We start from the raw sequence: 25,257 nt of genomic DNA, 5'->3' as shown, positions 1-25,257 counted from the left end.
TGCGTTCTCCTTATTTTTCGGGGGTGTATCTTAACTACTTTGGCTTGTTACATAAATGCCCTTGCATTTATTATACATTCGGTCGGTCGGCCACGTCCGTCCGGTGTCTACCGGTACAATTATGAATGAGAATGAGATTTTTACTGATAGGGATAGGTAGTAAGGAAGATACAAGTTGTAGACACGCCGGAGAAGGATGTCCGAGGCGCTTGTGCCATAAATCAGGGTCGGTCGGTATTTGAGATGCGTGGGCTTGGTTTGGAAGATGGGACATGTAGTATAAGCCTGCGTGTTGTTTACCCGAGCCAATCATCCTCCCCGTAGCCAAGTCCTGTAAAACGCAACCATGTGGAGTAAAAACGACACAACAATTTAGTGAACTAGTTATCTTACTAATGGACATGAGATTTAAATTAAAAGAATGAACACAAAGAACATCTTTGAGAGTGATTTTGTCATTAAATTTAATTGTGACTGTAGATGTGATGGGCGTAGTTGATCCTGTGGGCAGATTAACATTTGAAATAAATGATGATGAAGTGTGTGTGAAAAATTGTGAATCAGATGCAATGTGATCGGTTGCTCCGCTATCCAAAATCCATGGTTTCGTAAAAGCAGAATTAGAGGAGGAGTTGTGGGCAAGTAGACCTGCAGAGCTAACAAACATGTCACTTTTACAGGTATTGTTGAACGAGTAAATAGCCTTTGCCAATTGCTGAATTTGTTCGGCACTGAAACCTTGTACAAGGTTTCTATCGGACTCATTAGTGATGCCTTCTTTGCCAGACATGATTTTTTATTTAGGGGATAAAAATGGAGAGGCTGTCAGGGCACCAAGATCGGTGCTCTGATACCATATAAAAAAAAGATGAAAAATGGTAAGAAGAAGAGATGTTTCTTATTCTCTTATGTGTATTGTTGTATTGTTACATCACCATGTATAGACAATATATAGGGAGTTTCTCTCTCCAAATTACAATCTAATTAGGTAGGATACTAATCATGAGATTATATCATTATTAAATTAATTGCATATAATTGGGTACAATATCGTACAATATTGCATACAATAGTTGCATATAATTTTTTGATAATTATTATTTCCTTAATAAAAATTCTTCTGACAAACCGGATAAAAGATAAGTAACTACATTATCTTGCTAATAGAATTTATTTATTTTGAACAAATTATTCATTTACACTATTGTTTGTCACTGGCATAGATTAAAAATTAAAATAAATACCATTTTTGTAGATTCATAAAATAGAGGGTGAAATTTACTATGTCAAAAGTTAACATGATTGGTACTTATTATGAAACTCAAATACTTCTTTCAAATTGTGACGTATTAGACATCAACGCTCGTACGACACTTATACATATCAGTGAATGTCCAATTCAAAAAATATTTATTGAATTTCTGATAATTCTAACACGAATCTAACAAAATTTTAAGTAAGAGAAAATACATTAATTTTCTAAAAACGCTCAAATTTATTTTCTAAAAACGCTCAAATTTATTGTATAAATTTTTATTATGATTATAAAAATAAAGAACAACTATTTTTGAACCAGTCATGAAAAATATCTTTTTGTTCCAAACAAAAATTGAAACATACTTAGTGCACATAAATCTTTATTTTTATTATATAATTTATAATTATATAATATATAGATCCGTGTTCCCACATCTTATATTTTAGAGACTATATGCATCTCTGTGTCCGTGTCATATAAGTGTCTTTGTCATGTCTGGCCTATAAGTTCAAAAACTAATACAAGAGTTTACTAAAAAGTAGTCCATTTATTCACACTGCTAATATGCACAGCAGTCATTTTCTTTTGTACACTTTGGAAGGGTATGTTGGTTCAGATGTTGAACAATGACCAATAACTAGATACAAGTGAAAATTTCAGACAGTATGGAAAAGCATAATGCTACTTATCAGTCTACAAAAACCTTCAAATGTCTTTCCTTACTCTTTCTTTTCTTTTTATTTGTGTTTATTCTGTTCATTTATAGTATCTGTGTTACTTATCTCTTCTGGAAATTAAGAACCTTGATACCATATGCAAAAACAAAAAGAAACAATGTGACAAAAGCAACAAGAGCCACAACAACAACTCCAAGGAAGCCATATTCATAGTCGAACTCTTCCCGAAGGTATGCTTTTACTGACAAGGATATTGATCCAGGTACCAGAATTGTATTAGTTTTGTCTCCCACCTGGGAAGTCACTAGGCCATATAAACTCCATGCAGTTGGACATACCCAGTAATACCACCTCCACCATATTGGAATTTTCTGCAAAACATGTGAAGCAGCTGATAGTTTTAGTTTCTGTAAGCTGTTATTGAAGCACTTGTGATTCAGTACAAATAAAATATCAATCAAGTTTCTAAAATTAGGACCAATCACCAATATCAAAAGTCTCATTCAATTTCAACATAAATTGGGTGCATAAGTTAATGCATTTTTTTTTATCTTCTTTCCAGTAAGTGATTATTGAAAAGTTTATCCAAGCTGGTTTTAAAGAATAGATTGCAAAAGGATTTCAAAAAGTGCACTCAATGTTTGAAGTATATTTAATGCAGGCCAGTGAACAGTTTGTTTTGTTACTCCCTGGCTATAACTATATTTAATTATTGTTTGGTATACTTACCGATTTTGGGATAATGAAGCCTGAGAATACGTTCCAAAACACTAGAAAGAAGGCCATAACAATTGCAGCAATTTGGGGGTTTGGTGTTAGAGCTGCAGTCATCATTCCATAAAGAGTGAAGTAGACAAACGAAATGAACATAAAGAAGTAAAACCACAAGAACTTATCAACTTGCCAAGGGAACCCCATCATTGAGAAAAGGATAAGACTAAAGGTAAATGTCTGTATTGCAACATAAATACATTCCACTGCCACCTGCAGAACAGTGTTTATAGATATCATAAATTTGCTCAGTCATTGACAATTAGTGCGTGTTTGGATAACTACCATAATTTGATTTTGACCCCTAAAATCATATCCAAAAATTGGAAAAGTGGAAGCAACTATTTGTTGCTTTAACTTTTAAAGTTGAATTGAAATCAATTATGGAAGAATTGAAATAGTTGCTTCCAGTTTTCGAATTCTTGGATATAATTATAGGGACCAGACCAGAATCAATTTTGGTTGGCATCAAAACACGCAGATAAACTATTAATTATCTTTGTCTTGTTTTCTGTGAAAGGATAACTGCATTTACCTGACCAATTGTATAAGGTAGAGCTGAGTACAATCCAGCTGCCTTTTCACGGTATAGGACTGTTCTTTCTATTGCAACTATGGGTTGAACGCTAGTAGTGTTGGAGCCTCCAACAAAGAAAACAGCAGTAAAGACAGCTCCCATTAAATTCATTAGATCTTGCTCCGTATCTCTGCAGACAATGTATTTTATCCTCACCTTAGTCACCTTTCATGATCGTGAACTTAGCCATGGTATTTTCTTTTTGATTATGTTGATAAAATACATTGCTATGACTTCTTTTAAAAAAAAAAAACTAGATAAAAAGAGTTCTTGTAGATGGTTGTGCACTTCTATGACCTCTGTTACATTAACAATTGACAAGATATTGATGATTCCTACAAATATTTCAACTCGACCTACGATAGGAAGTATCATCCAGTATGAACAAAGCTTTAAATTGTTCTGTTAGTCTCCAACCAAGAATGTATGATAAATTTGATCTCACTTGATTCATGGGTTGTCCTATCAAAAGTTAATCCATTTTTTCTGTAAGCACAAGAGATAGCAGAACATATGGACTTACATTTTCTTTCCTTTTTTCCAGAAAACGAGTCCAAAAATAACACCTATAGTTATTGATAAGAAGAGGCGGATGGCATTATACTGTGGATTCCTCCAGTAGGACAAGTTCTGTTTCCAGAAGCAAGCTATACATTGAGTAATAAAGGACTGGGAGTATTTATTAGGGAAATCAAGCTCCTTTGTTCCCTCTGAAGGTGTGCTTAGCTCTTTAATAAGTTCTTGATTCCTCCTGAAAAGAGTTGATGTCAGAAATGAAAAGAGAAGGCCATGTATAATTTCAGATTAGAAGAGGGAAACAGTGACAGTACTATGGGAATACAACTTCAATTAATACTTAACTGATACAATTCTGACTTAGTGTACAGTTCTGCAAAGTCTACACAAAGCTGACTCTCAACTTCTGGAGAACTGATCTCCAAAGCCCAAGTGGCAGGATTATAACCATCTTTGATTTTAGGAACTCCAGGAATAGCCTACAAATAGTATATAAGATTATTACTTTGAGAATGTAATGTATACATTTTGCAGTGCAGAACTCATACTCACCTCAAAGTACTCTATAAGCTTCTGAGATTGTTGACCTAAGGGACCATTATATATGAGTTGTCCTCCTCTCTTCATCAAAAGCAGCTGAAGGGAAGATTAAGTTGAGATAGAATTGAGTCTTATAATTAACATACAAATAATAATTTCATCTTCCAAATATTGGGAAGTGGTACCTCATCGAAAGCTTCGAATAAGTCAATGCTTGGTTGATGAATTGTACAGACGATAGTTCTACCTGTATCTGCTGTATTTCTGACAGTACGCATGACAATTGCTGCAGCTCTAGCATCAAGACCGGAGGTGGGCTCGTCCATAAAGATGATGGAAGGATTGGCAACCAATTCTACAGCAATGGTTAGTCTCTTTCTTTGTTCAGTTGATAAACCATCTACCCCTGGAAGACCTACTAGAAAATTTCTTACTTGATTTAGCTCAACGAGGTTCATAACTTCCTCGACAAACATCTGCGATATGAGATACTGTCTAGTTTGAGTATGGAGATTAGAAGGTATAACGTTTTATATAGAGAGAGAAATCTAGAGGGGGGAGTGGTGTGAGATTTGATTTAAACAAAACACACCTTCCTTATTTTACTGTTGACCTCCTTACCAAGACGCAACCAAGCTGAAAACGTAAGAGATTCGTGCACTGTGATATTTGGAGAATGGATATCATTTTGTTCACAATATCCACTAATCCTAGCAAAAGTTGCCTGTTTTTTTGGGTAACCAGATATGTTGATACTTCCTTCAATATAACCACCAGTTTTTCTTCCAGCTAGAACATCCATCAATGTGGTTTTGCCAGCACCAGTTACACCTACTAATGCTGTTAGTACACCAGGCCTGAAAGCACCACTGACATCTCTTAGTAGTTGAAGTCGACTCCCTTCAATTCCATGTTTTTCCATTTCCTGATATGAAAACACTGTTAAAATATTGTACATTGGAAGATTAATACAGATGTAAAAGTAGTTAATCAGCACAGATATTTGTCACAAGTAGGAAAAGAAAGTGGTGAGAACAATGCTGAAGCGAATGACAGTCGGAGATGATAAATTTTGACTGAGTATGTAGAATTTACGGTTGGCATATTGATGTAGTAATTCACGTGATCAAAGGCAAGTGATAGAGGCCTAAAGGGTAACACCACTCCCCTCTTGGTTGTTAAAGTGTCTTCTTCAGGAGTTGAATTCTCTCGGCTGTTTTTTTCTGCCATATCAATATCTGCATCTAATCATTTAGTTTGTATTGGAAAGAAATACATTATAATAGCCGAAAGACATTTCGTGTAAATAACACTTAAGAAATTAAAGTTGAAAACAAGCAAAATCCTAGCAGAGCACCAACAGAAAATTCATTTCAAACCATGCAGGGCAAAGTCCAAATTGTGATCAAAGTGATGAAACCAACCAAGTAACTTGGTGAGCAAGAAATTGGTTTCAGAAAACATTTTTTTATTTACAATTTGTTTCCTAATTTTAAAGTTTATACAGGAAAAATTGAAAACAGAAAATAAAAAGGAAAACAATAAAATGTTATTTTCATTATTTCCTGTACAAATTCTGATAAACAGGAAACGAAACAGAAACCAGAAAACATTCTCTCAAATTCTACAATATATCATGATAAGAAAGAAAAAGGTAAGGTTGGTAGTTTCAAATGATTTACCAGCTGAAATAGAACTCTTTTCTGTAGTTCCCTTTTTCTCGGTTTGCTCCTCTAGAATAATAGATTTAGACTCTCCGTATGCTGCCATTTAAGATGTTGTTAGAGATAGTTTTATGGTGGCAGTATGAGAAAGAAGCTGCAGTATGGGAACTTACGATTCAGAAACGTCAAAGCAATTATAAAACAAATGTTGAAAAGCAGAGAAAAGCCTAGGAGAGCACCAATACAAATCCAGTACCAATATTCTTCAGTATACATGCTTCTAACCATGAGAAGAGCCTCCCCAACTGTACGGCCAGGAATTCTTCTGTCCTTGTTGGGCTGCAAAGTAGATAAATGAATGCAGTTTTCAAAGAAAATGTAAAAGAGAAAAATTATCCGCATGTTAATGATCTTACAGCACTCCATCTCGGGTCAAGGAATTCATTGATAGCAATGGCGTTCTGACCATACATCATAGGAGAAACATAATAACCCCATTTCATCCAGGGTTCAAGGTTATCTGTAAAGGAAATTATTCAAGTTGCATGAATCATTCTTCTTCACACAGTTGCTTGAGTGAATGATATAATGCTTTCCGTCATGCATTCCATTTTTATTTTACCAGTTGAGTAGAGAATGCAAAGGAATAATGAGGCTCACCTCTGGCAATAATGAACCCACCAAGAACATAAAAAAGTAGCAGTACAAAGAAACCAAACGTGTTTGCCACAACCTGTGTTCTCCCAAGAGCAGCAATGAATCGGAACAGTGAGATACCCATTTGATGGACGCAGACAAATGCTAATAACTGACCAAAAAATCTGCAATAATTGATTAAATTTATTATTGAAGACACTTAATTTCTTGCTACTTGCAAGTCAATAAAACAAATGAACATGGAAAGTGTGTCAATTAATTACACTTTCAAAAGAATACTCACCCAATACAAAACTGTTTGAAAAAAACCATTCTTTAGCATGCACCAAATAGTACCATGAAAGGTGGTGGGGTTACTTAATACTCATTGATGTGGGGTAGATTTTTCTAAAACACACGCATACATAGATAACAAATCATAAACACACAATGATTCAATTAACAGTTTTCATCCATGGAATGAAAACAAATCATAGTAGATCTACTTGTAGCAGTATAAAGTTCTGGAATGGTTGATTCTTTTATATAAATTAATTAGCATAGTTTCATACCTACTTGCAGCTGGAGCATAACCTACGGTGTAATAAGTAAGGACAACCCATAAACCGGACTCTACAAAAGAGAGAGGAATTCGAAAGATCCATATGGGAAGTGCAAAAGCCCATGCTGGATAAAACAATGAATCTCTTTGCTTGAAGAAAACGGGAAGTCTAAAAATAGTCATTGCAAGCTCAGCCATTCCATTGAACATTATGTTTGTGAGGCTAAAGAACAGTGCACCATAATATTTTCCCCCATCCTCAAGGTGACCACTTTTCATTTCTGTCCTAAAAAACACTGTCATAGTAATCAAAGACATTATCGTAATCTGAGTAGTTTTAAATATGTATATAAAAGCACTGCGCTTCATCAGTAGCCACTCTCTTGAAAAGCATGCCTTCAAGAGTTCTAGTTTTGAGATCCCATATTTATCTTTGACCAAAGCAGCAGGATGAGTTTTGGCACGGTCATAAGGAACCTGAAGTTCTTGGGAAAGTTGTTGGCCAATGCCAAAATTGTTGAAGTGAGATACAAATTCAGGAACGCTGACATACTGGTAAGGCTTGTCCCTTGCGAACCAGTATTGCTCTTGGTCCTTTCTAGAAGTAACCTCCTGTAAGAAGTCTGCAATTCCTTTTCTTTCGGGGCATTTGAAGCCTACACTCTCAAAAAAGTTGAGAATACTCTCACGTGGACCTTGGTAGACAATGTGGCCTTCTGAAAGCAAGATTATGTCATCAAAAAGGTTAAATGTTTCTGGTGCAGGCTGTAAAAGAGAGATTATCATTGTAACATCCATGACATGCACTAGCTGCCTCAAGAACTTGGCAATTTGGAAGGTTGTGGAACTATCCAAACCAGTTGAAATCTCATCCATTAAGAACACTTTTGCAGGTCCTACCAACATCTCACCTGCATCCATGATATGAAAGCCAGTGCTTGAGCATTGAACTAGCAGGAAATGGAAAGCAGTAATTCAAGGAGACTAACATCTCTTGATTAAGATAATTTTTTCCCATACCAGTAGTTAACCTCTTTTTTTCTCCACCAGATATTCCCCTTCTCATCTCATCTCCCACCAAAGTATCAGCACATATTTCCAATCCAAGAACCTGAGTTCATTTTCCTTGATATGTCAAATGGCAAGATATAGCGACTGAAAGCACAGTGTGATCTAATAGAAGTAGAGGAATCAAACCTTCAGAACATAATCTGTATTGAGACTTGTTTCTTGACCTTCCACTGCTGTGGCTTTCATGAAGGCATCTATCTCTGGATCTGGTTTGAGTCCAACTTGCTTTTCTCGCTTTATCAATTCTACTAGAAGCTCATGCCGCGTTCCAACTCCCAAGCAACGTCCAGAAAAGTCCAGCGTTTCTCTGACTGTCATCTCTCCATGGTGAAGATTATGCTGACTAATATAAGCACATGTTCTTTGAGGAACAAATTCTGATAATTCATGACCACAGTAAGTGACTCTTCCGGAAACCTGTTGATGAAATAATTTGATGATTCATTGTCCAAACTTAGATTTTTTATTGTTTATTTTACTTGACTTCTTTATCTATGATCCTAAGGTGAGAAGTCAATTCTGGGAAATCAATCATATTCATCGTGTTAGAAATAATGGACAACTGAGATAAATATAGAAGAATGAGCACACAAATTTAACAATTCTTAAAGAAAAGAAAAACATGCACTATATTGAAAATTGGTAGAAGAGAGTGACTGTAGTGTCTAACACTTATATTGATGATGGGCTCGGATCTCGGGCATATTAGCCCAAGACCTCTGCAACCACGTTAGACCTCAAAAAAAATCTCAATTTCTTCCGAAATTGGTCACACTACGAGCTTATATATCAGGTCAAGAATTAGGGTCATCAACTGTAAGAAACTGGCTCACCATATTCCTAACATGATCATGATTGGAAGGAGTGGAACACATAAAGCAATGAGTGAGTACTAAGCATTAGCATATGATAGATACGAAATAAAGTTATACTGTCTGACATGATGATAAACTTATAAAACACTTTCTTCAATTCACTTAACGAATGAAGTATCACTATTCTATGTGTACTTATATTCCAAATAAGGGTAAATGTTAGGGGGGGTCCTTTCTTTTCTTTTGTTTGTTAGAACTTAGAAGCAAATATTCAATCCTGCAAAATTATCATTTTGATAAAATGATATATATATATATATATATGTTATAAAAAAAGATATCATTGCATTCTTTCTTATTGATGGAGAGGATGGCCAACCCTTAAATCCTTGTCCAGTTTCCCAGCAAGTGCTTGCAACAGTGTAGTTTTTCCTGATCTCGGGGGCCCCAAAAGCAAGGTCAATCTGGAGAGTGTTTGAGAAAGTTTAGATACAGATAAGGAATAAAAATACCAATAAAAAGTTAGCAACATCATTATCATCATTGAGAATCTGCATCGTATTATAACTCGAATGAGAAATAGAAATAACTTTTTTCTGAACTGAAATAATTTTAAAATTGTATTGGTAATTCATCAAAAAGTTTATCTTTTCACTTGTAATCTGATAAAGAATTCTCAACATATCAACACCTTTTTTCCTAACAACATAGCTTAAAAAATTATAATATAAAAGACATTTCCTTGATTTGAAACAGAAAAGACATATTTCCCAATAGAAAATAATATTGTGAAAAGTTCAACCGGGTCAACATCAGAAACTTTGTTATTGAACTGTGATAGCATCTCTATCAAAAACCCTTTCTCTTTTGTTTTTCTTATTTGACATAAGGTAAGGTTCAATTGAGACTCTCAGATCCTCCTACTACAAAACAATCTTAAGGCCTCATTTCCAATTTATACTCCTTTTTAAGTTAGAAAATGTACTGTGCAACACCACTTTAACTAGAAAGACTTGTATCAAGCACCTTGCAGGCTTGACAATTCCACTAACACCTTGGAGTATCTTGATAACACTTTTCTTTGATGGAAGAAGATTAACTGATCCAAGAATTCTCTGTTTGCCACAAACCAAAAAGAAGAAAGTATCATTAGACAAATGCTCTAAAAGAGTTCAAATAACTACGTTTAATGGGCTTCAAAGAAGAATGTTGAGGTTGATGGCTGGTGATAAAAAAATTTAAAGAAATTATCTTAAAGTTCTTACACATATTAATTTTAATTTTTTAAATTAATTTAATTTGCTTCTAATTTTGTTTTCCTTAAAAATCTTTAATTCTTCTTAAGAGATCACACTGTTATTTCATTACTTAAACAGTTAATTGTCGCATAATGCGATACATTATAGTTTCTTGAGTGTTTAATGATTATGAATATTTTTTTCCTTCCCAAATAGTTAAATTACACAATTCCAATTTAAATTTAAATTTTAACGTACAATATCAAATTAATTGATGTAATGTAAAAAAAAAAATCAATAGATATGAAATTATATATCTTTTTTAAATAATGTATTTTATATTCTCTTCCACGATTTCAAAATATTTTTTAATTTGTTTTTGATAATATAGAAGTAACATCAAATATTTTTTTTTCTTAAAATACGTAATTATGTATCTTATAATATAACTAAATCTAGTTTTTTTAGAAAAAATTGCTCAAATATAAAAATATTCACATTATGAATATAAAATTGATTTAAATCTAGAGTTTAATAACCATGCGCATAAAATTTTTATTGTCAATCTATCAGAACTTTTCTAGACATGAATTTTAATAATTTTAATATAAAAAATAATATTTCATTACTTAAACAGTTAATTGTCGCATAATGCGATACATTATAGTTTCTTGAGTGTTTAATGATTAGGAATATTTTTTTCCTTCCCAAATAGTTAAATTACACAATTCCAATTTAAATTTAAATTTTAACTTACAATATCAAATTAATTGATGTAATGTAAAAAAAAAAATCAATAGATATGAAATGATATATCTTTTTTAAATAATGTATTTTATATTCTCTTCCACGATTTCAAAATATTTTTTAATTTGTTTTTGATAATATAGAAGTAACATCAAATTTTTTTTTCTTAAAATACGTAATTATGTCTCTTATAATATAACTAAATCTAAATTTTTAGAAAAATTTGCTCAAATATAAAAATATTCACATTATGAATATAAAATTGATTTAAATCTAGAGTTTAATAAACATGCGCATAAATTTTTTATTGTCAATCTATCAGAACTTTTTCTAGACATGAATTTTAATATAAAAAATAATATAAACTGTTATCCATAGTAAATGTAATTGGATGAAAAAATCATATTGGAAAAATATGTGTCAGGAAAAAATTTTCTTAAATTTATTTTCTTACTTTCTTATTAGCAGTTAAAATCCTTCACTGGATATAACAAACAAATTTTAACAAAAAATATTTTGGACAAAATTAACTTTTTTTTTCTGGAACTACTTTTTCTTTCTGATGCCCATATTTTTTTGAATGCAGGTAGCTGTTATATGGGCCTGGGTCCCATTGGGGGAGATTTTCTCAAAGTTAGGAACATGTAATGTTCAAATATTTAAAACTATTCACACCCAACAACGAACAAGGTTATTCCTCAACTACTTTTTCTTAGCTTCTTCTTTTCTTTCTCAAGAAAAAAAAATCTGTAAAAGGAAAAAAGAAAAGTGGAAAAATAATATTTTTACTTAGAAATTAAAACAAAATATCATATGCACTATTATTATTTAACCAATAGAGAAACATGTGATGATTTAATAAAGATGTTCAAGGGTATGAATTACCTACACACCTTTTATAAAAAATAATCTAATTGGTTTGGATTGGTAAATTATGAATCCAACTTGTTTATTGTGTGTTATATTATATTAAATATGTATTATTTAAAAAATATTAGATTATTGGTAATAACACTTAACACCTAAGTTTAGTCTCATTTAAAATGATATTTTGCTATAAACATTCTTACTCATTCAAATATGTATATATAAAAAGAAACAAGTTCCTTAAATTTGTAAAATATAATCATTTTTATTTGTTTAAAAATTAAAGATCGTATTTTTTAGAAAATAGTTTGGCTCGTCTTAAAAATATTATTAATTTAAATAAATGTTGCCAACATATACAGTTTAAAACGTCCAAACAAATACACCACTCAGAATATCTAGTAAGCTTTAAGCACTATATTATTGATATCTTTAGATGATAGAAAATTTAATGTTTTATTTCAGTGTTCTTAATTAGAAAAATTATTGGAACTTTTGTAATTTAATACCCATTATTTTTTATTAGATTAAATTTGTGTAAAGCTCTTATGAGTTGTTAAAAAAAAGTCTTTATTGGAAAAAATATTTGTTATGCGACACCAAAACGATAAAAAAATCAATTACATATATAATTTTTAAAGTAATTTAAAATGTTCAATCGATTATATTTATTGCCATGACACTAACTTTTTGTTTGATAGAGAGAAGAGAAATCAATCAATAAATACATATATAGAAAAGATTGATGAAAATAAGTGAAATTAAAAAGTATTTAAAAATAAAGAAAAAATAGAGATAATAAAAAAAATTAAAAAATAGAATAAAAAAGTACTAATAAGTCACACCACTTTTAAAAAAATTTTTTTTTCAACCTTACCTCCATCAATTATTCCTATTTATTTTTATTTTCACCCATTTATTCATTTCTCCGTACCCAGACAAATGCATGTGAATACACTGAGAGAGACAAAACTTAAGTACTGATCTTTAATACTAACATTTGTTCTGATGAAATTCTAGTTTTAATTTAAAACATTATTTTAAAAAGCTTAAATTATGATCCTAATTTTTGTCAGAGATAACTTATTTAAATTATTAAGAGTTAAATATATTTTTCCTTTACGTAAAATTAATTTTTGTTATGTATTTTCATGTAAAATTAATTTTTATTCTTCGAATTTTAAAACTCTTGAATATGAATATTGTAATAAGGAATATTGGAATAAGTTATTGTTTTTTTAAGTGATAACATTATAATAAATATTAAAAATTATAATATAAAAAAATACTGATAAGAATTTATTTTAATAATTTTTTTACTACAAGTGAGGATGTTTAAAGTTTAAATTAAAAAAAAACTAATTTCATTAAAAAATATATTTAATCTAATTATTAAATGAAACTTTATCTTTAGTTAATAAGTAGTTTATATGTGTTACAAAAATGATCTTCAGCTTATTGAGAAGTGAACAGCAGCAAGGGATTCTGATGTCCCCTTGAAGAGAAATATAAGATTTGTTTTGCTATGTAAAATTGGAACATTATCTTCTAATAATATCACTCTAGTAACATAAAGTGTTACAAACTATAATCATGGTCGTTCACGACAAAATGCTTGCTCTAGATATTATTAAGAACATATTTTTGTTTTTGCTTCTGCTCTTCGTTATCAACAGATAAATTAGAAGAACTGAACAAAACTTTTTGTTCTTAGACACTAAATTCCAATAGAAGAAGGTATAATTATGATCACACTCCTATCTGTTGAATCCGAATTTATTAATAGCAGTACCCTATATATCTTGGTAGTTGGTAATGAATGCATGCTCTCAGAATAATTCTTTGCTGTCTTCAAAATAAATGTTTTTATTTTATCAAATCTTGAAAATTAGCATTTTATTCCCTTCAACAGTTTTATGGAGATTTTTAAAATGTTAAATGGTTTTATTAAATCAGTCTTAATGGCTTATATTAAGAAGATAAAAAATATATATATTTTACTGTAAAAAGTATTTAAACGTAAAGTTATTATTAAAATCTTTTTAATGAAACCTTTTCACTTTTATTCCATCGGATATCATATGTACTTTCATATTATAGAGTAGATATAATAAGTTCAATTCCATCTTTCCGTATTAAATTCTTTGGAATTCCAGTTATTTGATATTTATTGAGAAGGAAAAAAGAAATTAATGCTCCCTTGTGATGTGATGTTTTTGTAATACAACTTTCAGGAACTTTCAGGAATAGAAAAGTTATATTGACACTAAACAACATATATATTTTATACTGTTTATAATAATATTTTTAAATTAAAAAATAAAATAAAAATAATAAAATATTAATTTATTATAGTATAAAATGTATTATCAATATATCAGCACGAAAAAGAAAAATCATTTCAATTAGTTTTTTTTTTTTGTGTGATTTCAAATTTGACAGTGAGTAAAATCATTCCTCAGAAAAATATTTATGATAGTATTACCCAACGTCTTGAAGATACTTAATAAAATATTATCAGTTATTATTTAAAATTTTTGTTTAATCTAATGTTTTTTATCTTAAAATCTTATTAACTATTTCGACAACACAATAAAGGATTGGAAATCATATAGGAGGGTTTTAAAAAAAATATATAGTTAAATTCATTTTACCACTTTACTATATTATTTAAAAATATATATTATTCAAATGTTTCTTTGTACATTTTATTATTATATTTTTTTAAATTTTTACACATTTTACTTATATATTAAAAAATATAATAAAGTGTATTACACATTTCTAAAAGACGACTTTGCTTTATCACTTTTTTTTTAAAATAATGTCATTGTATATATAACTAATAATGGTAAAATTCGTATAAATTAAAATAGTATGATGATAAAATGTGTTAAAAAAATTATATGATTGTAAAAATTGAAATTTTTGTAATAAAATGTATTGAAAAATCATAGTAAAATTGAAAAGCCTGGTTAGGACAATTTTCAAATTGATAATCATTTAGTAATAAAATGTATAATCAAACCAAAAATACAAAGAATAAATTTTCATGTATCTCAATATTTTTTTTTTAATTTTATAACCCTATTTGTAATACTAAGAACACTGATTATAATTTCTGTTTACTTTGATGTCATTAGTTGAGAAACATGGAGTGCATATTATTAAATGATATAATTACTCTTGGTCCCATATTCTTTATCACTTTAAGAATTTTAATTTATTTAAAATATTTATCACAAAATAAAACAAAAAAATTCATTATTTTTTTTACTAATATGCCTGTTTATTTATTTAAATGATTTAAATAATATAAATATTTAATTAATTTGTAACTATATTCTAGCTCTTTTAATAAAAAAAATTGAGTTAAAATATTATTATAGTAATTTTTATGGTTAATATTAGCTAGACAACATATATACATAAGTTAATGAACTGGTGTACTTAGGTTTAGGGTTTCACTATTTATCTTTACAGTTTTAAGTGTTCTTAAAATATAAATATACATATTTATTATTAGTAATTTTTTTTTAATTTTATAAACTTAATTTCTTTGATAATAATAGAAAAAAAATATTAAAATTAATTTTTGAGTAAGTTAATAATATATTTTAAATCATTTAATTAAATTAGTCCATTTGAGTTAATTTTATACCGAATTATGTAATGGATTAGCTAAACTGGAATAGAAAAAGGTGGAACCTAATTTGAGTTTTTTTCCCAATTATATATTTATGATTCAACTTGCTTCATATGCTAGCTCATTTATTTTTACTCTATATTTAGTAATTTTGAAAAGTAATAAATTAAATCACAATGTGGGGTAAAATAAGGTGGATGCTTTTTAAGTTTGGTTAGAGTAGGTTGAATTTGTTTAAATTAGTTGAATTCTTTTTAGGTCAAATTTTTATATAATAACTATAATTTATAGTGACTAAATTAAAAATTATTTTAAAAACTAAAAAAAAATTGATTTTTAAATTAATTTTTATTATTATTAAATAATTTTTAAATTGATATCTAATAATTAGTTACTAAATTTAAAATCTAAATAATTGGTAGTTAAAACCTTAATAACTAATTAGATACCAATTTAAAAACTATTTAAATACAATACAAATTAATTTAAAAATAAAAAATATTTTTAATTTTTAAAATTGTCTATAATTTAGTTATTAGAGTAACTAATTATTTTTTTTCTCTAAAATTGTTTTTCTATTTCATAATTTTTGTTGTACTGATTGAATATTGATTAATCTATTAATTATGTGAAATTCATTTTTAAGAACCCTAGTTTTGTTAAAAAAGAAAATTAATTTTCAACAGATTTATCTGTGTGAATCCATCAACCCACCTTTAAAGCAAGTTTATATTAATCGGTTAACCAATATTTTTTTTTGAAAATGAAGAGTGTAGAAGCAAAACTGGAGGGACAAGCCAATAAAACACTACTCGTTATTACTGGTTAACATGTAGTATTGTTTTTTAATGTAGCACACGTGGATGGCTTTTAGTTCGTATGAAAAGTAGAAAATGTGAGAAAGTAGAGAAGAAGGGAAGTAACATACTCAACCACACACATGCAGGAATAAAGCAATACCTCCATCGCATTCATGGTGGAGTTCACTAAGGTTGGCAGTGCTCTGCTTCCATTAAATGCATCTCCTTCCACAAACAAATTTTCAAATCGGACTTCAACTTTTGGAATCTCTATGGCAACCCTAATCAACACAACAGATACTTCACAATCAACATCCTTTTAAATCACACAACAAATTAAAACATGAAAAAACCAAAACAAAGTGAATAAGCAAACACCAGCTAGTTATGTCGGTGACATGATGAACAGAACAGAACAGAACAGAAAAGAAAAGAAGAAGCTGACCTATCAATCCTCTCCCTCATGCTACGGAGAAACCTCTCGTTGTCTTGTTGAACAGTGGTTAGAATGGCGTGAAGGAGTTTCTTCTTGTCCTGAAAACCGAGGTTGGATACATCAACCTCTTCATAATTGAACCTTCCACTTTCTTCTAACACCCTTTTCACTAGGCTTTTCCTTAGCCTTTCGAATGTTGGAAGCCTCTCTATGGCTGCCCACTTCAGCTCCTCTTCATCATCATCATCACCACAATCCACTCTTGTGCTCCTGTCAAAGACATCCCCACCATGTCCAGCACCCCACACCTCAGAAACACCAGCTGAGACCCAACTCCTTCTGCTCAAAGATCCTATGCTCATCCTCAAGCTGCTCATCGACCTCACCACCTCACCACCTGCATCCACCCCTTCCTCCATCCCTCCCTGCTTTCAATGATAGATACACTCAATATTTCTTCTGTCGGGGAACCCAAAATTATGAGAAATTGTGTGAAGTCCCAAATCATTTATTTGTGAGACAATTTTGAAAGCTTCCACTGGATTGCTTCAAACCAACCGTTTTGATGGCTCAGTTGTTATAAATGCCTCTCTTCACTTCAATTTACATCAACATTTTTTTAATCTCTACTTATTTTCAAAATGAAGGTGTGTGTGGGCCTTCACTTGTTTTTTTTTTCTTTACTTTGCCATGGGAAGTTTCCTCGCAAAATATATTTTCTATTTTGCTTTAAATTTACTTCTTATTTTCAAGAAGATTTCAATAGATAAGGATAAAATGATAGGGGTGGTCATGGTACAACCGATCTAATCCAATAAAATGCATTGAATTTAAAATTTATATTACTTTTAATTAGATTAAATTTATTTAAAATTTTTAATTTATTTAAAATAAATTAAATTTAGATTAAATTCACTTTGTTGATTAGATTAAATTTATTTTATCAATTATATTAAATACATCCCGATTTGAATTATGATCGACTCAATTCGATATGGATGGGGACACACTTGATTTGACATGGACTTTGGTCCATATCGACTCTCCTCAATATCGGTCCAGATTGACTCGGCTCAACATCAACCCGAATCGACTCAATTCGACATTAGTCTGGACCGACTCGATTCGATATTAGTCTGGACCGACTCGGTTCGACATTAGTAAGGGTCCACACGGCTCAACATCGATCCAGACTGACTCGGCTCCACGTCAGCTCAAAATGACTCGACTAGACTCAAGCCCGCACCGACTCGGTTTGACATCGGTTCGAACCGACTCGCTCGAGATTGGCCCAAACCAAATCTACTTGACATCGGTCCCGGCCGACTCGACTCAACATCGGTCCCGGCCGACTCGACTCGACATCGGTCCCGACAGACTCAACTCGACATCGGCCCGGATCGACTCAACTCAACATCGAATCTGCCGACTCGACTAGACTTCGACACTCATCAACTCGACATCCACCAACCTCAATATTGACCCGAACTGACTCGTTAGATATTGACCCAGACCAACTCTACAAGACATCGACCCAAACCGACTCGGCTCGACATTGGCCCGGAATGACTCTTCCTGACGTCGACCTGGGCTGACGCAGCTCAACATTGGTCCAGACTGACTAGACTTGACATCAGCTCGGACCCACCCTACTCGACATCGACCCAGACTGACTCAACTTGACATCGGCTCAGACCCACCCTACTCGACATTGGCCTAGACTGAATCGGCTTGACATCGACTTGGGTCTACTCGGCTCAACAATGGGTCGATTGACTCAAATCAACATCGGTTTGGGTCAACTCAGCTCGACATCGGCCTGGACCGACTCTCTCAACATTGGCCAGGATTGACTTTACTCAACATCAGCCCAGACCGACTCAGCTCGATATCGACTCGGATCGACTTTACTCGATATCAGCCCAGACCGACTCGACATTGACCCGAGTAGACTCATATCGAAATTGGTCGACTCGGCTCAGCATTGGTCTGGGCCAACTCGGGCAGTCATTGGCTTGGGCCTACTCGGGTTAGAATCAGCACAAATAGACTCTACTTGACATAGCTTACATTAGCCCAGACCGACTCGGCTTTACATCCACCTGATTGGAATTCGACTTGACATTGACCCGGATCGACTCGGCTCGACATTGGCCAGACTGACTTTGATCAACATCGGCCTGGGATGGCTTTGATCGACATGGTCCCAGACCCACTCGGGTCGTCATGGCTCGGGCGAATCTCACCAACATTGGGTCGGGTCGACTCAGATCGAGATGGGCCTGGGCTGGCTCGGCTGACTTGATTTGACATCAACTCGACATCGACCCATAACAACTCGGCTCGATACTGTCCCGGACCGACTCGACTCAACATTGACTCGGTTGATTGGATCGACATCGACCTGAGTCGTCTCAGCTTAACATCGACCCAGGGCAACTCGCTCAACATTGGCCTGGATCGACATTACTTGACATTGGCTCGAATCGACTCAACTTGATATCGGCCTAGACTGACTCTGCTTGACATCGGCCCAGACCGACTCGGCTAGATATCGTTTCGGGCTGACTCGTCTCGAACATGACCCCAGGTGGACTCAAATTGATGTGGGCTTCCGCCGACACAACTCGACATCGGCCTGATCCGACTCGGCTCATCATCGGCTTGGGATGACTTGGCTAGTCATTCTCTCTCGGGCCTACTCAACTCAGAATCGACCTGGACCGACTCCACTCGACATCACTTACGTTGGCCTGGACCGACTCGGTTTGACATTAGTTCGAACCAACATCGACTTGACATCAGCCCAAACCGACTCGGTTCGACATTGGCCTGGACTGACTCTGCTCGACAACGGCCTAGGCCGACTTGGATCGACATGGATTGGGATGACTTGGATAGGCATGGGTTTGGGTCGACTTAGTTCGACATGGGCGTGGGCTGACTGAACTTAACATCGCCCCGGGATGACTTTTCTTGACATGGTCCCAGGCTGACTCGGATCGTCATGGATCGGACCGACTGTGATCGACATTGGGCCGGGTCGACTCAAATCGAGAGGGACCTGGGTCAAATGGGCTTGATATGGGCTTGGGTCGACTTGGCTTGACATCAACCTGGACCGACTCAGCTCAATATTAGTCCGAGCCAACTTGACTTGACATCGACCGTGACCGACTCGGATCAACATAAACCCGAGCGGACCTGGATGGACATGGACTTAAATGGGTTAAAAATAATCCAAAAATATATCCAATATATATCAAATTCATATCCAATTAAATGGATTAAAAATAATATAAATTTAAATAATTATAAATTAGATTTGACAATTTATATTTTTTTTCCCTTCTTTATAAACTTTATAAAATGATATTAAAAGTAAAACCAACTCCTTCAAAATTAGGTTTGAGAGACGTTGCTAACTAATAAAGACGTTGCTAACTAATAAAAATGATCCTTTTCAAGGTACAACACCCTTCTCTTGTTTTTATGCGAGTAATTATTAGATAGCTTTAAATAATATATTTTTAATTAAAATGATGTCATATAAATATAATCCTCACCTGTCTGATAATTTTTGGGAAGACTTTTCAACGAAACTTCCCCAGTTTGTCCATACAAAGCTAAAACAAGTGGTCCTGAAATCTTATACGTGACTAGTTTCTACATTTTAAGAAAGTATCCTTAACTAAAATGTGTTAAACAAATTTATGATAATAAACAAAAATGAGTGAAAAGTGATGTACCGTGATTTCGTTCTGAAAAAACTGGTTACGGTTGTAATCCAACAATTGTCACGTTTCTTAGTATTAATTAGTATAAAGAAATTAAGGTTAAGGGTTGAGCTCTCACGCTACTTCTAGAGAAAGTGATTCTTACTGGCTTTTATTATTATGCATGTCCCACGTACAATCTGTTCAATCCTGTTAGGTAAATAAGATGAATAACTCCTACTCACGTGACACCAAAGTATCTTCTAATTAAAGTTAAGTTTTTTTTTTCTCAAATTAAAAAGTAAGATGATAAATTACACTAATCACGTGATGTTAGAGAAATACTCTACTTTTCTGTCTTATATTTTTACTTTTCTTAATGATTGTTTAAAAACACCTTACACCTGTATTGTTTGCTGTGTAAGAAAATACTACTGCAATAAAGTTGTGAAGAATGTTCATGAAAAATCTGACTCTTGCAATAAAATATATATTCTTAAGTTACTAAAACTAATATAGTTGCAATAAAGGATAATTGATTTTGAGAAAATACTACAGATGACTCCACTAAATAACCAAGTTAATACCACTACCTTAATATCATCACTTAGAGAGTATAATATCCAATCAGAATAAAAAAATTAAAGGATTTAATTTTCCTCCTCATCCAAGACTAAGCCTGTTGTGCTAAATTAAATATTTCTTCAGAATCCACCTCCCCCTCCCTGAACACTGCATTATTCCTTTGACTCTAGATACTCCATAATACCGCAACCCAGACGCCTTTCCACACTTTATTACTGACAGTATTAAACTGCATCAAATGTTGTTTAAGGTCCTTATGATATACAAATTGTATCCCCGCCCATTTAGACACAATTGCCACATATGGTAAGTTACCTCACATTCTAGAAAAAGGTGAAGATTTGATTCCTTGACCTGATAACACAACGAACACAAATATAATGTGAGAATAATACCTCTTCTCAAAAGATTCATTCTTATTGGTGCTTTCCCTTTATTGATTTTCCAAGCTAAGGTTAGGGCATTTGTTGGGGCTTTTATTGCCCATAAGGTTTCCATAGCTAGACAACACACTTAAGGATTCACTTTTTGTAAAATATCATAAGTTGATTTCACAGAGTAAATTCCTCCCACTTCAGCTAACCAGGTACACTACAAAAAAACGTGTATAAAGCGGCGGTTATTTTCGCAAAAACTGGCGTTTTTAACCGCTGCATTATACGTCTGTGGCGGTACCGCGTACCGCCAGAATTCTTGCCGCCACAAAGTTTAATGTGACGGTCAATTGAGAACCGTTGTAGCAGACGCCATATTATGCATTGTATAAAGTGGCGATTTTAAACGTGTAATTGGCGTCAGTTATAAATGTCATAATTTTAAAACTGGGTAAACCAATTCTAACGTAAATAATGGCAGTTTTAACCGCCACTTAATACAATATAGTATGGCATTTATAATACACTTTATAATTGTCATAATTCGAATATTAAATATTTAATTTTATTTTTAATATTTATAATAATTTATTTAATTCTATTTTATAATTTGATTTCATAATATTATTTAATTTCATATTATAATTAAACTTTAATTTTATTTTTAACATTTATAATAATTTATTTAATTCTATTTTATAATTTGATTTTATAATATTAATTAATTTGATATTATAATTAAATTTCACTACACATTTATGTTTCATAATATAATTAAAATTGATAAATATAATAATCAAAAGATGACTTCATTCATTGATTGAGAAAACAAAATTTATAATGTTAAACTAATCCAAACAACTAGTAAATTAAATTGTCAAAATATAAATTGTTTAACTTTCTAAATATATTACAAGTAAATTTCCAATCCTAATTTGTCTTACTACCTCCACTTGAGCTTGGTGATATATTCTGGTTTCGTGATGGAGTATGACTGCCGATGAAATGGTGATTATCAACTCCTGCAGATACCATAAGGGTTGTCAACTTAGCGGCAATACACACGAAAAAATGGGATAGATACTAACTAGGGTTGGCATTCAACAACCAAAAAAATTTCAAATAAAACTAGTCGCAAGAGAGGTGTGCATCTTATTTCCAGACTAAATAAAAAACCAATGCATGCCATAAAATGTGTCATTCAAGAAACAGTTTGTGTTATGAGACAGACAAGAAATCAGACTGGTCCCACCATCACCCGTAGACTAAGTTGCATGATACGTGTAAATTTAATTTAAATGACAATATTGGTCTTTCAAAGGTGATACCAACACAACACTGGTCCTCAATTTATAAATACATCAAATCAGTAACATGATCAAATTGGTTTTAAAATTTCACATTTTATCATCAAATTGTTTTTTTGAAGGAAAACCAATGCCATTAATTATCATCAAAGCAACAATCTTTGGAGAACCAATCTAACCTCATATTTTTAGAGGACCAAAATGAATGTTAATTATATAGATAATGAAAAACATAACAGCATAGAAATTTTATATTGTAAAGGATAAACCAACACTTGAATTGCAATCGACCATAATGAATTCACAAAATATTAGTTGATACCTTTAACTGTTCAAGGAGAAAAGTTCCTAATATTGCACTTGTGCTTCGTAAATTTTATTTTATAACCCAATCTAAATTCATATGCTATTTAAGAAAATGGCCACTGAACTAACTATCCTTATCCTAGTTCACAACTATTTCATACTTCAATAGCAACTCATCCCTTCACATCATATGTATTAAAAGATAATACTCGTGTAACCGAGAAAAAGTTTTAAATCAATAACCATGTGATCATTCATCTCATAACTGCATTAAGCAAATAGGGAATAAAATGTATTTAGCAAGACAACTCACGTAAAGAATGTTCCAATGTTTTAAAAGCAAAAAAACTGCCGGGCACACATCATATCATTCACGAGGATAGTGGACAACTTTATAGTGGACAACAAATGGTTCACCAAAATAGAAAATTTCTTCAATACCCTACTTTTATTGCAAATTGTTGATCCAAAGATTACAATGAAAATTTCTTTTGGACAATCTATAGTCATTCACAAATGCTTGCATACTTATTACTATCAAGAGAGCAAAAGCAGTATAAGTAGGATGTGTATAGTACCCGAGTTGCAAAAATGTTATCCTTTTTCTTGTTTTTGAAGATTGCCAATTGAAATTCTTCCTGCAAAGAAAGATCATCCAAAACCACACAATATGGACACCGAATTCCATGTGAGAACAAGTTGTCTTAGGACGATAAAATATATAAAGTATTTTTATCAAATATATGAAAGAAAAGTTTAACAAATTGATATTCTGTTGTGGATCATTCATGCCTAGAAGCATCATTGAGAAAATAACAACCGATTATCCTTATATTATAAACATTATCAGAAGAGAAGACAATAAACTGCAACCCAATTTAAAAGTTAGCTATGACTAAGAACAGAAACTTGGAGAACCAATCTAAAATTGGAAAATATACACAAAATTCTAACCAGCATATCCCAACACATTATGACATATTTATAAAATTGAATTTCTTCCAAATAGTTGAGAGTTGAGAAAATACCTTGTAAAATGTATGTATCTTGGAGTTGAGCTAGCTTCCAACACAAATCTGAAATAGTCTGAAAAGGGAAGAAAATGATAAGGCATTGGACCACACACAAACCAATTATTTAGAAAACCTATTATAGTATTTTCCACCAATTTTGAAGAGACTATAACAAGGTCAAGTAAAATAATAGACCAACATTACCCATTTAACAAGGTTAAAATTGAAACACAAGTTGCATTGTACTTTCACCATCAGACTAAAATCCTAAGGGAATACATGTCACAGTGAATCAAATTATAAAGTGAAAAATGCCCCAATTTAAAAGGGAGGTTGCAGTAAGAGTACCCAACATCATAACCTTAAGGGTTTGTTTGGTGTAGAAATAAAGTGAATAAAAATAAAAACGATAATTGAAAAAAAAAAGTTGAGAAATAAAGAAAAAAAAAATTATTTGGTTGAAGAGAAACGAAGAAGAAACCAGGAGAGAGATACACACTAAGGTAAAAAAAAAAATAGAGCGAAGAAGTATTTGTGAGACAGATTCACCTTTTAATTTTCTCCTGCCTATTTCTATCTCATACAAAACAACCCATTCAAATTCGTCACCCCTATTTTAACTCCTCCCCCTCCACCCAAACATACCATAAAGAAACAATTACCATATCAATCATATAAAAACTGAACATTTAAGTAGGATACAACATCATCATCCTGAACAACCTGTAGTAGAATCAATGAGTAAAGAGTTAAGTTATCAGTAAACTACAAATAACATATGTCATAATATACTTACAAAGAAATCACCAACGACAATAAATATGAGAAGGCAAGAAAATAAAATTCCAATTTTAACTGAGAACATTCACACAAAAGAACTGCAGAACAACATAGTTCTTACCAAATAAGAATAAAAAACATAGTTATTTGAATCCAAAACATGTAACAAAACTTGCCTGAACAAAACTATAGTTGTGGTGTTGGGATATATCGGTTGAATGCAAATGCTTTCCAAAGTCTTCTTCAATATCATCTCATACTCCTCCACTTTTCCTAAACCATGGAAAACATATATTATTTTTTTTTATTTTAAAATGAAAAGAAAGAGCAGAGTTTAGCATTGTTCCAACCAATT

At 32.1% G+C, this 25,257-nt stretch overlaps 1 protein-coding gene and 1 long non-coding RNA gene across 4 annotated transcripts; both read right to left on the bottom strand.

The window, feature by feature from the left end:
- Positions 1-1,785: 1,785 nt before the first annotated feature.
- On the bottom strand, positions 1,786-17,434 carry LOC137827926 (pleiotropic drug resistance protein 2-like). Of its 3 annotated transcripts, none has more exons than XM_068634301.1 (20): positions 16,831-17,434; positions 16,546-16,666; positions 10,114-10,202; positions 9,467-9,551; positions 8,399-8,689; positions 8,222-8,312; positions 7,212-8,112; positions 6,664-6,824; positions 6,420-6,523; positions 6,177-6,342; positions 6,022-6,102; positions 5,435-5,577; positions 4,932-5,264; positions 4,525-4,815; positions 4,352-4,435; positions 4,145-4,278; positions 3,807-4,034; positions 3,242-3,413; positions 2,665-2,919; positions 1,786-2,306 (listed from the first exon to the last, which is right to left on the bottom strand). In XM_068634301.1, the coding sequence occupies exons 1-20, from the start codon at positions 17,238-17,240 to the stop codon at positions 2,037-2,039; spliced, it is 4,410 nt and encodes a 1,469-aa protein (XP_068490402.1). In that variant the 5' UTR covers positions 17,241-17,434; the 3' UTR covers positions 1,786-2,036. The 3 variants fall into 3 exon arrangements, with proteins under 3 accessions (XP_068490402.1, XP_068490401.1, XP_068490404.1); XM_068634300.1 differs by having other exon boundaries at positions 5,435-5,583; positions 16,831-17,426; XM_068634303.1 differs by having other exon boundaries at positions 5,435-5,562; positions 16,831-17,426.
- A 4,855-nt stretch (positions 17,435-22,289) lies between these two features.
- LOC137828210 (uncharacterized) lies at positions 22,290-25,043 on the bottom strand. The gene is made up of 3 exons (XR_011083837.1): positions 24,138-25,043; positions 23,688-23,747; positions 22,290-22,518 (listed from the first exon to the last, which is right to left on the bottom strand). It is a non-coding gene; the product is annotated as an uncharacterized lncRNA (long non-coding RNA).
- Between the last annotated feature and the right edge of the window lie 214 nt (positions 25,044-25,257).

The sequence above is a fragment of the Phaseolus vulgaris genome, chromosome 7 (assembly GCF_000499845.2).
Source record: "Phaseolus vulgaris cultivar G19833 chromosome 7, P. vulgaris v2.0, whole genome shotgun sequence".
Lineage (NCBI taxonomy): Eukaryota > Viridiplantae > Streptophyta > Magnoliopsida > Fabales > Fabaceae > Phaseolus > Phaseolus vulgaris.
The sequence above is the reverse complement of the archived record's forward strand: the minus strand, read 5'-3'. Positions and strand labels throughout refer to the sequence as shown.